The sequence below is a fragment of the Gambusia affinis genome, linkage group LG06 (assembly GCF_019740435.1).
Source record: "Gambusia affinis linkage group LG06, SWU_Gaff_1.0, whole genome shotgun sequence".
NCBI classification, from domain to species: domain Eukaryota; kingdom Metazoa; phylum Chordata; class Actinopteri; order Cyprinodontiformes; family Poeciliidae; genus Gambusia; species Gambusia affinis.
The window spans coordinates 25,373,681-25,388,000 of NC_057873.1; the positions used below are offsets into that span (position 1 = coordinate 25,373,681).

General features: G+C 38.0%; 1 protein-coding gene across 1 annotated transcript; it reads right to left on the reverse strand.

The window, feature by feature from the left end:
* Positions 1-3,197: 3,197 nt before the first annotated feature.
* vps26b (VPS26, retromer complex component B) lies at positions 3,198-13,345 on the reverse strand. Its single transcript, XM_044119175.1, has 6 exons — positions 12,580-13,345; positions 9,589-9,745; positions 9,264-9,428; positions 8,223-8,398; positions 8,000-8,142; positions 3,198-4,360 (listed from the first exon to the last, which is right to left on the reverse strand). Exons 1-6 carry the CDS (start codon positions 12,800-12,802, stop codon positions 4,223-4,225), a joined length of 1,002 nt encoding a protein of 333 aa, XP_043975110.1. The 5' UTR covers positions 12,803-13,345; the 3' UTR covers positions 3,198-4,222.
* Positions 13,346-14,320: the final 975 nt, after the last annotated feature.

The window sequence follows — 14,320 nt, forward strand, 5'->3', positions numbered from 1 at the left end:
TTGCTGAAATATAATTTTTTTTAATGACATTCTACTGACTGACTTAGTGTTGCATCACACTTTACTCACAGCAGTTTATGACACAGTGTCAGATGCATATTAAGGTTCTGATTGGTCAAATATTGTGCCCTGACGCTAACCGTGTAGGAACATTATACAATTCTTCTAAACACAGAATTTTGTTACCAACCGATACAAGAATCACTTTATGTTGTCCGTAAGGCGAAAATGAAAATTGTGCACAATGCTGATCTGAATTATGTGACTCGTGTTTGCATGACAGGAAGTGATGATGAAAAATGCAGCAACGACTTCACCGAGTTGAACTCGATTACATCAGGGAAGGCGACTCGACTCTTCTTTTTTTCTTTTTTTTTTTGGGGGGGTGGGGGTGAGTTATGCAATTTTAAAGATAGAAAATGGAGAGACATCTGTGGAATTGATGGTTATTCTTTTATATTAAGAAAATGTGAAACACTTATTCTGCCTTTATCTTAGCAAAGAGATGCATTTCTGTTTTTTCAGGCAGAGACACTATGTGTCATAATGTTGAAACAGAGATGGATTTTCCTCCTCGGATCTGCTACCCACCTAGGACGATTAAAGATATGGAAGTTCAGAACAATAAAAAAAAAAAAAAGCATGAGTTTAATTTGTAGTACGGTTATGTGTTGCGCTACCTGAGTGCTAACATTTCCAGATAGGAATTCCTCAAAAAGAGTTAGCAATTGTTAGCATTGGTGCCTAACAGGAAGAAGTCTCATCCAGAGACCTTGCTGCAGATTTCTTTTCGTATGAGGGACATTCCTTTTGAAAGAGGGTAAGTGCTAGCTTTTATTTTAGAGGCAGCATTTTTTCTTTTAAATCTGAGCTTGTGTACATTTTAATAACATAGTGCTTTTAACTGGGGATCAGAGAGAGAGCCATAGTTCAGCTTTCTGTTGCGTGGCAATATCTGATCTCATTTGAAAGAAAGCGTGTCCTTGGGCACATCTGCTCCTCATCAGGCTTGGCACAGTTCATAACGAGACAATTCAAAGCGGGAGCTAAGTCTCTCTGGTGAGATGTTCTTTCGGAGCACATCTCCTCCTCTACATTATCCAGCAGCCCCTTTTGTCTCCCTGCATTAAGATTTAATAACCTGAATGTCAGCGTGCAGATCAGCAGTAATACCAGCCGACGCTATGATAACGGCAACACGCCATTGTGGTGTTTGCGGTACGTCGGGAAATCCTTCCCCAAATCTGTTTAACAGAAACACAAGGCACCTTCATTCGACTACATACAGCGGCCGTGGGCCTGACAAGCGGGCTGCATAAATATTCCATACCCTTGATGTGAGGCGTCATTTTCACTAACCGGTTTCCAAAGACATTTAACCAGTTACACTAAGTTGTAATACTCTGCTGCACAAGCTCAAAAGGACAAAGAAGCTGAGTTTGCCAACTAGTACAACTTTTATCTGCCAGCATACTAACAGCATCAAAGGCCTGCTAGATGGACGAAGAGGCACACAATGCAATGGTATAACAATGACCACAGGTCTAGTGAGATAGTTGGCATTCAGTGCCTTCACATAACTATTCATCCATTCACTGTTTGTAGCTGTTTGTCTTAGTCGGGTCTGAGGTCTAATTTCAGCTTTCATTGGGCGGGAAGTGGGGAACATGTTGCATGCTGTAACATATAACTAGTCTTGGATTAAAGTGGTTGACAAGCAGACCCTAAAATCCAGTGATTTGGTGGATGAGCTTGTCAAAGCTTATTTTAACCACATTATTAAAGTCGTTGAACAAAATAAGCCCAACTAGTTAACTAGTGAAGATTTAGGAATCTACTTACATATTGTCAATTTATGGTAAAACGTCTATGTTGTAATTTTTGAGAAAAACACAAACTTACTAACTGGTACACCTTGCTGGTGCAGGGTTGGACTTCCTTTCTCCTTTAAACGTTCTCTGCAAACCCTCAAGATGGGTGAATGACAATCACAACAGAATTACAATTTTTGAAATACTGCGACCAACCAGTCTTCCACGAACATCCACACCAAGTTCAAAGTCACTTAAAACCAACGTCTTTCCCATTTCTGATGCTCCCAACTTAAGCAGGTCGATGGGTGTAGCTAGTAAGTAGCCAGTGAGCATAATTCATCACAAAGCCCACTAGTTGGAACTATGTTAGCCTGGTAAAACAATGTCCTTGTCCTACGCTTTATTTCGTACTAAAGGTCTGGACTCTAGGCTATTTGCTTGCTGGACGTGTGAACTTTGTTGGAGTGTTAAATTTTACCCAATTGCTAAAGTTTGGCCATGATGTAACGCATCTATTTGACGCTGTGAAGCTTACCAGAAATTACCAGCGCTGTAAACAACCATCCCTCACTGCGAAGATTAAAGATAGCTGTTAATGTTAATTCAATATTTGAAAGCGTACCCAACCTGCACCGAATGGCTTCGTTTCACTTCTACCTCTGCCAAACTACAACCATGGCAGACTACAATTCTGAAACAGCACGGAAAAATTGACATCATTGCTCACAATAACTCTTTCTGTTCGCTGAATTGCCTGGTGAAAATTCTACCGGGCAAATTGAGCTCAATGGGAGAAAGCCCAGACAAAGCACTGAGTGGAGATGAGAATTGAGCAGAATTGTATGGCTAGACTTTTGTGCTACTACGTAGACTTTGGCTTAGCATTAGGACTTCTGTTCCTACTAGCTACTAGCATGTCAAACTCTAGTCCTCAAGGGCTGCTGTCCTGCAGTTTTTAGATGCGCCACAGATATAAAACGTTGGAATGAAATGGCTTAATTACCTCCTCCTTGTGTAGATCAGTTCTCCAGAGGCATACTGATGACCTAATTGTTCAGGTGTGGTGCAGCAGAGGCACGTCTAAAGGTTGCAGGACTGCGGCCCTCCAGGACTGGAGTTTGAGACCTGTGTACTAACTGGACACCAATCCACTGTTTAGCAAAGTGTTAAGTGTCTAAACTGGTACAGAAGTGGGAAGTAGTATTAGAAATGTAAAACTAGTGGAATGTAGTCGGGAATTAGAAAGCGAGGGCCATCAGTGGTATTTTTACAACCCGGAACTAATGTTTGTGTTGTCTCAAGCTTTGAATGCTACTTTCATTTTGCATTCAGAATTGTGGCACATTATTAAAATCCACTCAATTATGGACAAACGCACAAGAGTTTTTCCATTTGGCATCAATTTATTGGACGCTTGGGAATGAGGAGTAATCGATAAGCATTTTGCAAAAGATAGATAGTTCTACTGTAATTTTTCTCTGGTTAAAAGACTAAAATCATGTTAGAGGCAGGAAGATTTTCATTAGCTTAATACACATAGGCACAACTTTCAAGTCTCTAATGAGGAGGATACAGATGACTCCGTACGGTCGGACCCTAATACAAACACGTCTCCGAAACACCACTGGAATGCTGAGGTAAAAGCACATGGACATGACAAGGTCAATCTGTAGCTCTGTGTCCGGGTTAAATCAACCTATACAAGCTGGAACAGGTTAACAGGTTTGACTGGTCTTATTTACAGATAAAAAAAAAAAAACAGAAAGTGGGATAATACTTCAAAGCTCTCGCCCAAACGGGACCAAGAAGTTCCAGTTTCCGATGCGTCTTGTGCAGCAAAAAAAAAAAAAAAAAAAGGAAAACGTGTTCAAGATCAAGCAGTGCAAAGTCGATTCTCTTTTTTTCTCTCTCCTTGTTAGACCTTATAGAAATTCATTCATTCAACGTGGAATGTCAGAGATTCATGTGGAAGGAAATTGGTATTTGACAAAGAAAAAGGGAAATCAATACATCCAAAAAGCATTAGAATGTAATGAAGAAAGCATAAAAATGTAAGGATATTTACGTGATCTTACACAGCAGACACTGCGACAGGTGATTAGTTTGATTCCTGTACAGAAAATAATAAGCATGTGTGAGGAAGGAGCCTGAAGCCACCCTGAACGCCTCATGCAAAGTGTTTTTTTTTCTCTTCCTTTTTTTTTAAAAAAAGTTCACGCACGGTATTAGTGTGCATCGTGTTGTGTTTTTTTTTCCTCCCTCCTTCCTCCCTTTTCACTCGTTTTATTTTATTTTTATTTTTACCAGCACAGCCACGAGTAAAACAGCTGCCTCGCCAGATGTTTGCACAGTTGTCAGGTGATCACCCGTCCGGTGCAGATTTGCCGGCGAGCAGAAGGATGGCGGAGCTACCCGCTCTCCTCCTTGGCGGCCTGCTCCAGGGCGCTCTCTGAAGCGGCCGAGCCCTCGAACCTCTGGGAGGCGATGGCGGCCTGATGGGACATGCTTTTCCTCACCACGTCTCCTTTTCTCCACAGTGTGATTTCCTGTTAGGGTGGAGATAACAAAAGGTGACTCGTTTTTTTGGTTTGTTTTTTTCTTTTCGCATCCCTGTACAAGAAGACTTCAGTGGATTATTCACAATCTGAACAGACTATGTTTTTCGTATAAAGCGGAATGGGAGAAAACCACCCCCAAAAATCATTACTAAAGTCTATTATTTTATCAGCTATAAGAAATACTGAATGAATAAACAGAACTTTTGTGTTTTCTCACATTATTAAACTTTATTTAATAATGTGTATTAAATAAATATAGTATTTATGAAATATATCTATTTCATAAATATATGATGCTAAATAAAAAAAAGAATAAAAGTTTCTTACTTCTACCTGCTCCTTTTCGAGCATGTGAAGATTATTGTGGTACAAAAATATGTATTTTCTATTTTGTGTTCGTGTGTATGATTTTATACTTCTATTGTGTTCAAAATAGAAATAGTAAAATAAAATAAAACAAATAAAAGATAAAAAAATAAAATACGTGAAACACTTAATCCCCCATGAACAGAGATGTTCTTACAGTCTGTGGTTACTCTTATAGGAAGGCATTAACCTTTCAAAATAGATAAAAGTCCGCCATGCTTACTAGAATTATATATTTTTCCTCCGTCAAATTACAATTTTTCTCTTACGTGTCTGCTTTTCTGTCCGCACCTCTTCGCCTTCGAAGCGTAGAAGTAATTTTAGTTGAGAAGTTGACACTTCTCCGTGCAACTAAGGAGAAACTTTAGCTTGTTGAGTGTTTATATTTCAAAACAGAACTTTATGAAGAGCATTTTGCAACCCAAACTGGACCCTGGACTGTTTCTCTTTCCAATTCTGGTATGGCACCGCCATCTTCAACTGGCTCACTAATAACTAGTGGCGCCCTCTTCTGGATGGAGGACAAACTACAACACTAAAGAGAGGCATAAGCGGGATGTTATTAGATAATGGATTGGCACTCATTTTAATCTGACAGCATTAAACAACAATTAATGAGACAAAAGTTAAATTTCTGTCTCATCTTTTCAAATCATCTTTGTTCATTTTGTGTAATTTTATTTTGTATTTTTGTTCCAAATAAATCTACTCAAGTCTACTTGAGTAAAGAGGAGGTTCTGCAATGAAACCCAGGTTTTTTTTTCTTTTAACTCCAGACTGAATGTAGAGAACACCCAGATCTATATGTTGTGTCAAAATATGAGCTAATCCTTTAAGATCTGACATAATTATATCTAACACTCTAGGTTCCAAGAATAGAAAGTACTTGACAATTTATCTGGTTATAGTGCAACACAGTCCCTTTATTTTTGGTAAAATTATGGTGTTTTACATTAGTCAAAAGAAGTCCAACATCTGTTTGGCCTAAATCCCATGATCTGAACCAGGGGTTTGCAACAAGTTTCCACAACTGTCACTAAAAGTACCTGCCATTTTTATGCAGATCTATATATTAGTAACAGGAAAAAAACTATGTGCAAATATCAACATCCCATATCAGAAAATGTTACCATCATCTTTTAGAGTTTTATATTTTTCAAACCTAAAGATAGGAATAAAATCACTGTTTTTTTAAAAAAAAAACAGACTTCCTGTAGTAGATATTCATGAAGAAATTAAAAATTACACATCATGCCACGTAATATTTGTGGCTCTAAAATGGTTTAAGTTCACTGGATTGGGTTCAGAAATGCCTCTTTGGATAGTAAAGGTTGCAGACTCGTGTTTTGGACTAAGGGCTGCATAAATGAACTGCAACATTTAACACACCAGGAGATTAGTTTTCATATGGAATCTAAAATAGCATCAGAAGCACAGAGATTAATAGCGATCGCTGCTCGGTCAGCAGCCAAAATGGCATCTTTCGAGAGCTGGGGAAAACAACAACAACAACAACAAAAAAGTACTGTAATAAAACCACATTCAAAAACTTTCAGATTTCATTGGGAATATTCCTGCTTTACTTTCCTGGCCACATTTTGCCCTGACCCACAGCGAGATGGCTAACCCTTATTGTGATGCAGTTTCATGCATTATGCATCAGAACGCTGGCGGCCGTGATTTAAGTAAGAGCTGGAGCTTCCTCAGCAAAGACTGCACGGTAATGTCTGTTAAAAGCCGCAGAGACAGAGAGAAAAAGAGAGAGAGAGAAAAAAAGAGAGAGAGAGAGAGTGAGAGAGAGAAAAAGAGAGAGAGCGCGGAGCTGCGACAGCAATGTGCAGCAGCAGTTCTGTATCGACGTGTTGTGGTCTAACACCGTTCCTGTACGTTTTACTTTTGCAGTCGTCCAGACTCGCTGCTTAAATCTAAAGTTTTGCCTATAAATAATGGCAAAGATTTCAAATGGAACATGAGCACAACTCTGGATGGATATACAGATCAACACACCACAGAAGGGATTAGGGATTAACGGACAGACGAATGGCTGGATGGATTGGTCAAAAGATGAAAGACGTGCGTGGAAGAATTGATGGATTATTAGAACAATTACACAATGGTACAAGAAAAAAAACCCCCGAAATAAAATCATTTTCTATGTTCAGGCACTGCCCAACAAAAAAAAATTACCAAGCATTTTTGGTCTAGTATGCAGATCAAATATCTTATTACACTGCAAATAATAGTTCCTTCATATAGATGAAAAAGTTCTAGTTCCAGAAGCAGATTATTAAGACATTTTCCCCTTGTCATAAGTGAAGTAATCTCACGGTGAAACTAGTACTTTTTTATACATTTTAAGGAATTATTGACTAAATTCAAAATCTGCTTTTACCCCCAAAAAAGGTGAATTATTTAACATAATTGGATCATTTACTAATCTAAAACTCTGAAATGAACTGACTTTGGTGAAGGTTGACATTAAAACGAGGTTGAGCCTGACTAGATTATCTCGTGTTAAAAGAAAAAGTGGAAAAGATGATAGAAATGCCTCTTTTTTACAGATTTCTTAAACCTTTTGGCTCAAACTAATTTCCAAACCATGATTTCATGCACTAGATGCGAGAAAAAAAAAAACCCCAACATTCTCTTATATCTTGCTACAAACTTACTTATATGTTAGTTTGAATGTACTGAGATATTGGCACTAGAAACTAGACCAAAAGCGTTTGGTAAGATTTTGTGTTTTTGCCGTGAATTTAGCACATTTATCCCAAACGGCGACCACGCCCTCCTGATTCCTGCAGCAGGTCCGCCTTTTAAAACAACTAATGAGCCTCCAATATAGCTCTTAAACTGCTCCATCAGGCTCTGTTGTTGTTGCGCCTGCAGAACGTAACCAGGGGCGTGCAAGCGCTGCAGCGAACCAGCGGTTCATATTGATCCGTGTGAATGAAAGACTCGCTTTAGTTGACGCGAGTTGAAAAGTTAATGGACTGTGGGGAGATCAATTTTAGAATTCAATCTGTGTCCGAGTGGCGAAACAAGCTGGATTGTTAAGGTCAGTGTTTCTTTATTTTATGCTCAATGGGAAATAAATGCGTTGTGCGCATCACCAGAAGCGAACTACTGTGAGCTCAGTGTGTTTCTGAGCCGGTACTTCCTTCTTTTTTTTTTTTGCCTTTAAATATATAACTTGAGTGTAATTTTATTTTATTTTTTTATAACGAAGGCCCTTCACTTTTGTCTTCTTTTTCCCCATACCTGTTGTTTAAAGTAGCGTCTCTCCTCTTCATCGATCAATACCAGATTCAGGTAGTAGCGCACGGAGAACTTCTTGTTGATGTCTCGCATGGTCGGAGTCAGATCATAACCGGCCAGAAATAATCGGATAGGAATAGATTCACCTGAAAGATGAATCTCATTTAATCACATTTTTGCTTCTTGTGGTTTGTTAGAGCTGTAACACTAAATGAAAGACGCTCACCTCTAACCGGCGCTCCGTCCATGATCTCGTACTTTGCGATCGTATCGTTTTCGTGGTAGACGCTCGGTCCGGTGCCGGTCGTCTCGCGTTTGATGATGTCGATCTCCATGTGTTTTATTTTAATCCTCACCAGGAGGAAATAGATTTTGCCCACAATCACATCCTTCAGATGGTATCTGCCCCAAAACAAAAAAGATAGAAGCAAAAAAAACAAAAACAAATCTTACTTCAGTAATGAATTAAACTTATTTTAGTTAGATTTTTGGTCAAAGAACCATTAAGCTGATACATGAACATCCCAGAATTTTTTTTACCAATGGATTGTTTTTTACCTATGAGGATTAACAAACAGAAAAAAAAAAAGTTTTTCAACTGTTTATATTCTATGTGGTAAAAATGTTTTAATGTTTGGCGTCTACACTTTGAAATCAGAAGTATATTCCGCTTTGACAAGAAAGAAATATTTTCAACCATTTTTGTTGTTGGTGGTTTTGACAGTTTTTCCCTTGGTTCCTAAAACAGCTGGTTTTAGGAACTAGCTTTAACTTTCTACCAGCAACTCACTTAAAAGCATTACATTTCATATTCAACCATCGCTTCAAAAGTCTTCAGGAAAAAGACTTTTGAAACAAGCACATCTTGCTCCACTGAGGATCTTTACACAGAGTGGGGCTAGCGAGAGCCAATGCTAGCTTGCATCCTCTCTGTTTTGATATGCCTTGTTGATTAGTTAGCTCATATTTTCTTATTCACATGAAGATTTTCAACAACATTCAGCTGTGAAAAAGTAATTCTGTTTTCCCGTTTGAGAGCAAATGCAACTTTAACTTCATTTTTCCCCATAATCAACTTACGCTACAAAATGTTTTTTTTATATGCCTGTGATGAGTAAGCAATAACATCTAAAGATTCAATGGGTGGAGATTTCCTTTTAGAACAAACATCAACTTTTCTTCACTTGTAGCAGATGTTAAACAAAATCAGAACTGTCCATGGCTAATTATAGGCCTTGCAGTAGTTTATGATCTCAACATGTCTTACTTAGATTTGTTATACTCAAACTCAATATGGAGGCAGTCTTCAATTCCAACTTCCATCTTGATGGAGGAGTTGAGTTCAGGGTAGGTGCTCAGTGTGTGGACCACAATGTCCATCTCTTTACTTATGTCATTTAATCTTCTTATCACCGTGGCGCGAAGGAAGTACCTAAAAACGTAAACAGAACTTTACATCCTATCTATAAATGTGGCATAAAGACAACATTGTCGGTTAAACGCTGAACTCAGCGTTGCATGCCGAACAGGTTAAAATGTAACCCTTACATTCTCTGTACCTGTACAGCAGCGGAGTGAATGATCAAACGCACCTTAGCTTGACGTTCTGGCCTGTGTAGGACTCGTAGGGTTTCTCCACATGTGTGAACTCAAAGTCGAAGGTCTGCGACTGAGTTATTTCACCGGGTCTCGCAAGATCCTTCACCAGGGAAACAAATTCGTGATGGTTTCCTCTGTCGTAATACAGCTCTGGACAAACGTCGGGAGAGAAAGGTGATGTTAAAAATACAACAACAACAAAAAAATATGACGTAAGGCAATCTACACAAAATTACATTAAAAATGTAAATATGTCTATGAAAGCCAGTATGTTACCCTGCACCTGAATGCTTTTTTTTTAACTGCTTGTTATTTAATGATAATATGGAACATGATTACATACAAGTTTGAATTGATCAATCCCTTTGTTTGACAACTCTAGCTTTAATCTTTATTTTTTTTAAATGTCAACATTTTGGAATATGGTAAGATTTTTTTAACAGTAAACAAAACTTGTATTTAAATACAAGTAAGAAATAATTACTCAGCTGAAACCGAAACTACTTGGGACTTTATATTGCACAGAGTATATGAGGAATGGATTTGAAGCTAAAGTTAAGATTTTTTTTGGAGGGTGAAGAATTTAATAATAATAATCTTATCAATAATAATAAAATGCCCAAATCTTAAATATAATTAAACCAAGCTCAAATTACATTATGTCCAAGAATTTTAGGTACATTACTATCTATCTATCAGCACAAAGACAAACATTCCTGCCTCTTTCACTGAAAATATTAAAAGAATACTTTTTATTTTGCTACTAAATATTCATACAACTACAGCAGTTTTATCTATAGCATCAGGAGGATCACATCAGCCCAGGTCTTTCTGTTTCCTTGCAGCCATGAGCCTCTGATACTTTCAGTTTGGAAGGCATTGAACTCTTTGTTGTTGATTTGCGCCTGGAGATTTGGGACAAGCCTCCCAACTGTGATGTAACTCACATCACTTGTTAGCACGATGAAGCACCATTCAGGTGTTTTGCGCCACAATATGTAGGACAACCCCCCAGAAATAATCACTACCCACCTCCATGTACTACTTTCCAGTTTCACATTTAGGCTGCAACCTTCCTTCAGTTCAATTGGGAGCGTATAGAATAGAATACTGGTAATAGCTTTTTTTATCCGTTTGTTATATTTTATGTTTATACAGTCCATTTCAAAGGTAGTCATACCCCTAAGACAGCAGTGTCTAAAGTTTGGGACAGGGCCCATTTGTGACCTTTGACATTATTTGGTTCAATCCCCCCGCCCCACAAGTCAAAAATGGGTAAAAATGTAGCCAACAAGATATAAAGCAACTAATGACCCAAAAAATGTGGAAATTGTCTGTTTTTTTGTTTCTTTTAATAAGACAACAGCCCAACAGCACTTTTATGTTTTGGATCACCAATTATATACAGATTTTATTTTAAAAATGGATTTTAAGTTGAGCAAGTAAAGAGTTACAAAAAATGACAATAATAATTTGCATTTTTAATTTAATGAATTTTGTGGCCCACAGTAAATTTAACTTCTTGTTTTGACTCCCAAGACAAAATATTTGGACGCCACCGCACTAAGACCTTTCCAGATTGCAACCACAAACTTCTATAAATTTTATGGAAATAGTAGTGCACAACTGTATACTTGTTTACACATGAAAATCTGAGCTTGATTTGCACTCTAGGATCTCACTAAATTAAATGCACTAAATGCCTTCAGAAGTGCCTAATTTGTAAATAGTGTTTATCTATGTGTAATGTGGTTTTGGTATAAATCCAGTTGTTCTCTGTAGTCCTCATTTGTTTGATGAGGAACACTGGTGACCAAACAGCATCATGATGACCAAAGATTTTGGTTGCAAAGACAACATTTTATCTTGTAAAGAACTGTTCAATCAAATATCTAAACATTTACAGGGAGTGGGACGACTGCAAATACTTGTCAACACATGACCTCCCACCTTAACTGAAGAGCACAATAGTGCAGGAGAACAATAGTGACTCAGGTCTGAAACTTCAGAGTCACATAAAGAGTTACAAAGTCAGCCTTCTATACCCTCTGTCTAGGATTAATGGACTGATGTCGCCAAAAACAGGAAGATAGAGAACATTACTGCAGTTTTGAAGTCCTTAAACTGGCTTCATGTAAGAAGCCCTGTTTAAATTTACCAGTAACGATGCAGAAGGCTCTGCAACCGCACTGAGAATGTGCTCTGGTTCTGATGAGACCAAAATTGAACTTTTTGGCCAACGTACAAAACACTATGTGTCATGAAAAACTAACGCAGCACATCACGCTAAATATAAACTACGCAATGAAGTAGTGACAGCGCTGCGTTCTGTAGATCCTTTTCTTCAGTGGAGCTGGTCAGAGAGACAATAGCTAACTACAAGGCAACCCCAAGAAAAGATACATCTAAAAAATTGGTTAGAGGCTGCCAAAGATGTGAGACTAGAGAGGAGGTTAACCTTTCAGGACAGTGATCCTAAATATACAACCAGGGCTGCAATTAAGTGGTTTAGAACCATTACTCTGTGTTAGAATGACCAACACCTAAATCCAGATTATAATCTGTCACCTTGAAACTTTAAATTTGATATACGCAGATGATGTCCAACTAATCTGTCAGAGCTTGAACCATTTTTTGAAAGAATTTAACAATATTTCACTGGGTTGATTTGGAAAGGTTATAGATGCACACAAAGCTGGTATATCAAATGAAACCAGAATGCATTGGATTGAAGCTTGAGATTGTAATGTGAAGAAAAATCTGGAGAAAGAAACTCCCAAAAGTTGACACTGGACATGCTTTTGTAGTAAACAAACAAACCGTGCAATACACAAACTCCCCTAAACTACAAATCTTTGCATTTCACAAATATTCCTATGAAGTATAGACAGTGCTTTATGAAGAATAATGTTTAAATACCAGATGAAAGGAATAACTTGTTTGTGATCATTTGTTGCATTATATGACTAATACTTCCCACCCACCTATTTGGCCGACAAATTCAATTTTGATGCCGTGATGCTCCAGCCTCTTCCCGGGGTTCTTCAGCGTCACATTCACCTTTCCACTGACTGTCTCCCCGTCGTAGAACAGAAAGTATTTGTCTTTCTTCCCATCTTCGGTCTTGTGCTCAACCTTTTTTCTCGTTTCGGCGTCATTGAGTACTACATCGATTTCTGCACTTTGTCCAAAACTAAAGAAACTCATTATAACGACCGGGATGCGCCAACTCTTATCTCATTAAAGTAGTTGTTATCGCAGCGCAGGGACTTGTTAGCAGGCTTAACCAAAAGGACCCCGTTTTTCAACGATGTTTCGAAGCAGAAAACAAACACACATGAAGGCCTGTAGGGTGTACAAGCTCACTTCCCCCTTTGAGCCCGAATAAAGCACTTAGTCGTGAAGAAACGAATAAATATTGTACAAAAAGAAAAGTCTACTTTGGCTACAGGTCCATACTGACGACAAACTAGCAATATGACGGCAAAAGCAGAACGCACATGAATATGTGTTAGCAAATTAGCCGTTTCCGTTTTTTCTCTTCTGCGTCGGACTCACTGCAACCATTTAACTGCCTTCAACAAACAGTCTAAGATAGACTCGGTTATCGCAGCATAATTTACTCTTACATGTTTGTGGTCTGACAGATAAGACAGAGGATGTTGTCAAACGAGTAAGATGTAACGTTAGCTCATGCTACTTGCGTTGCGTTGACTACTTCCGGGTAGAGCTTTTCAAAATAAAACCGGAAAGAGGCAAAAGCGGTGGTAGACCTTTAAAACTCAAAAACCACAAGCTGTATCTCGATCAATATTAGAAAACGCAATATTTTTAGTTTCCAATAAACTGTATGCCGGTTTTTCATTAGTTGTAAAATCATTAATCATCATTAATAATAGAAATGAAATGACTGTTCAGCTACATGCTAATTTATCGGCGACTGAAGTTTTCAACATCACCATTTTGCAGATATTTTAAAACAGCACTTGTTAATACGCAGTGCTATCTCATGTAAAAAAACAACTAAAAAAACAGCTACATCCTTCGACTCTGTTTTATTTGTTTAAAGATGTAGCTTATTTATACGTCAACAATATTTAGTCAAAAGTTGAAATTTCCCAGTTTGAAGCTTGATTAAGCAGTTTCTGGAAGTCGAATCAATTTTAGGTTTCTCAATACAGCCAATATATCTCCCATAACAGAAAGAGGTTGCTCTTGACAATGGTATTTATGTCTTAACAAGATTGAAATATCTAGAAGAAAGTGAAATAAAATAATACCCAAACTTTATTAGAGCTGAAGTAAAAACTATTTATTTGCACATCTGAGAATTTTGCTCACAAAACATATTTTTGTGAGTATATTTCAACTAGGGTGACCAGACGTCCTCTTTTTCCCGGACATGTCCTACTTTTCAGACCTAAAAAAATGTCCGGGGGGAATTTCAAAATTGTCCGGGATTTTGGTCAACTGCCTCAAAACACATTACGTAGCTTACAGTACATTGTGATTACATTGCCACTCCGTTCCACTACTCCATTCCAGGTTTCTTTGAATGGCAAAGAAATCGGTAGCACATGCGTGTCCACCGATTCTACCCCCCAAACAAAAAAAGAAGTGTCCTCCTTTTCAGAAACCCAAATCTGGTCACCCTAATTTCAACAGAGTTTTAATGTTAATCTAGCTTGTATTTTTTAATAGTTATTAGGCTGGTTACTGAATACG

Coding starts and splice junctions, on each gene's coding strand:
- vps26b (XM_044119175.1), bottom strand. CDS start 12,802: ATGAGTTTCTTTAGTTTTGGACAAAGTGCAGAAATCGATGTAGTACTC. Junction 9,746..12,579: donor TGAATTTGTCGGCCAAATAG/GTGGGTGGGAAG, acceptor ACGTTTGTCCAG/AGCTGTATTACGACAGAGGA. Junction 9,429..9,588: donor GGCCAGAACGTCAAGCTAAG/GTGCGTTTGATC, acceptor TTACGTTTTTAG/GTACTTCCTTCGCGCCACGG.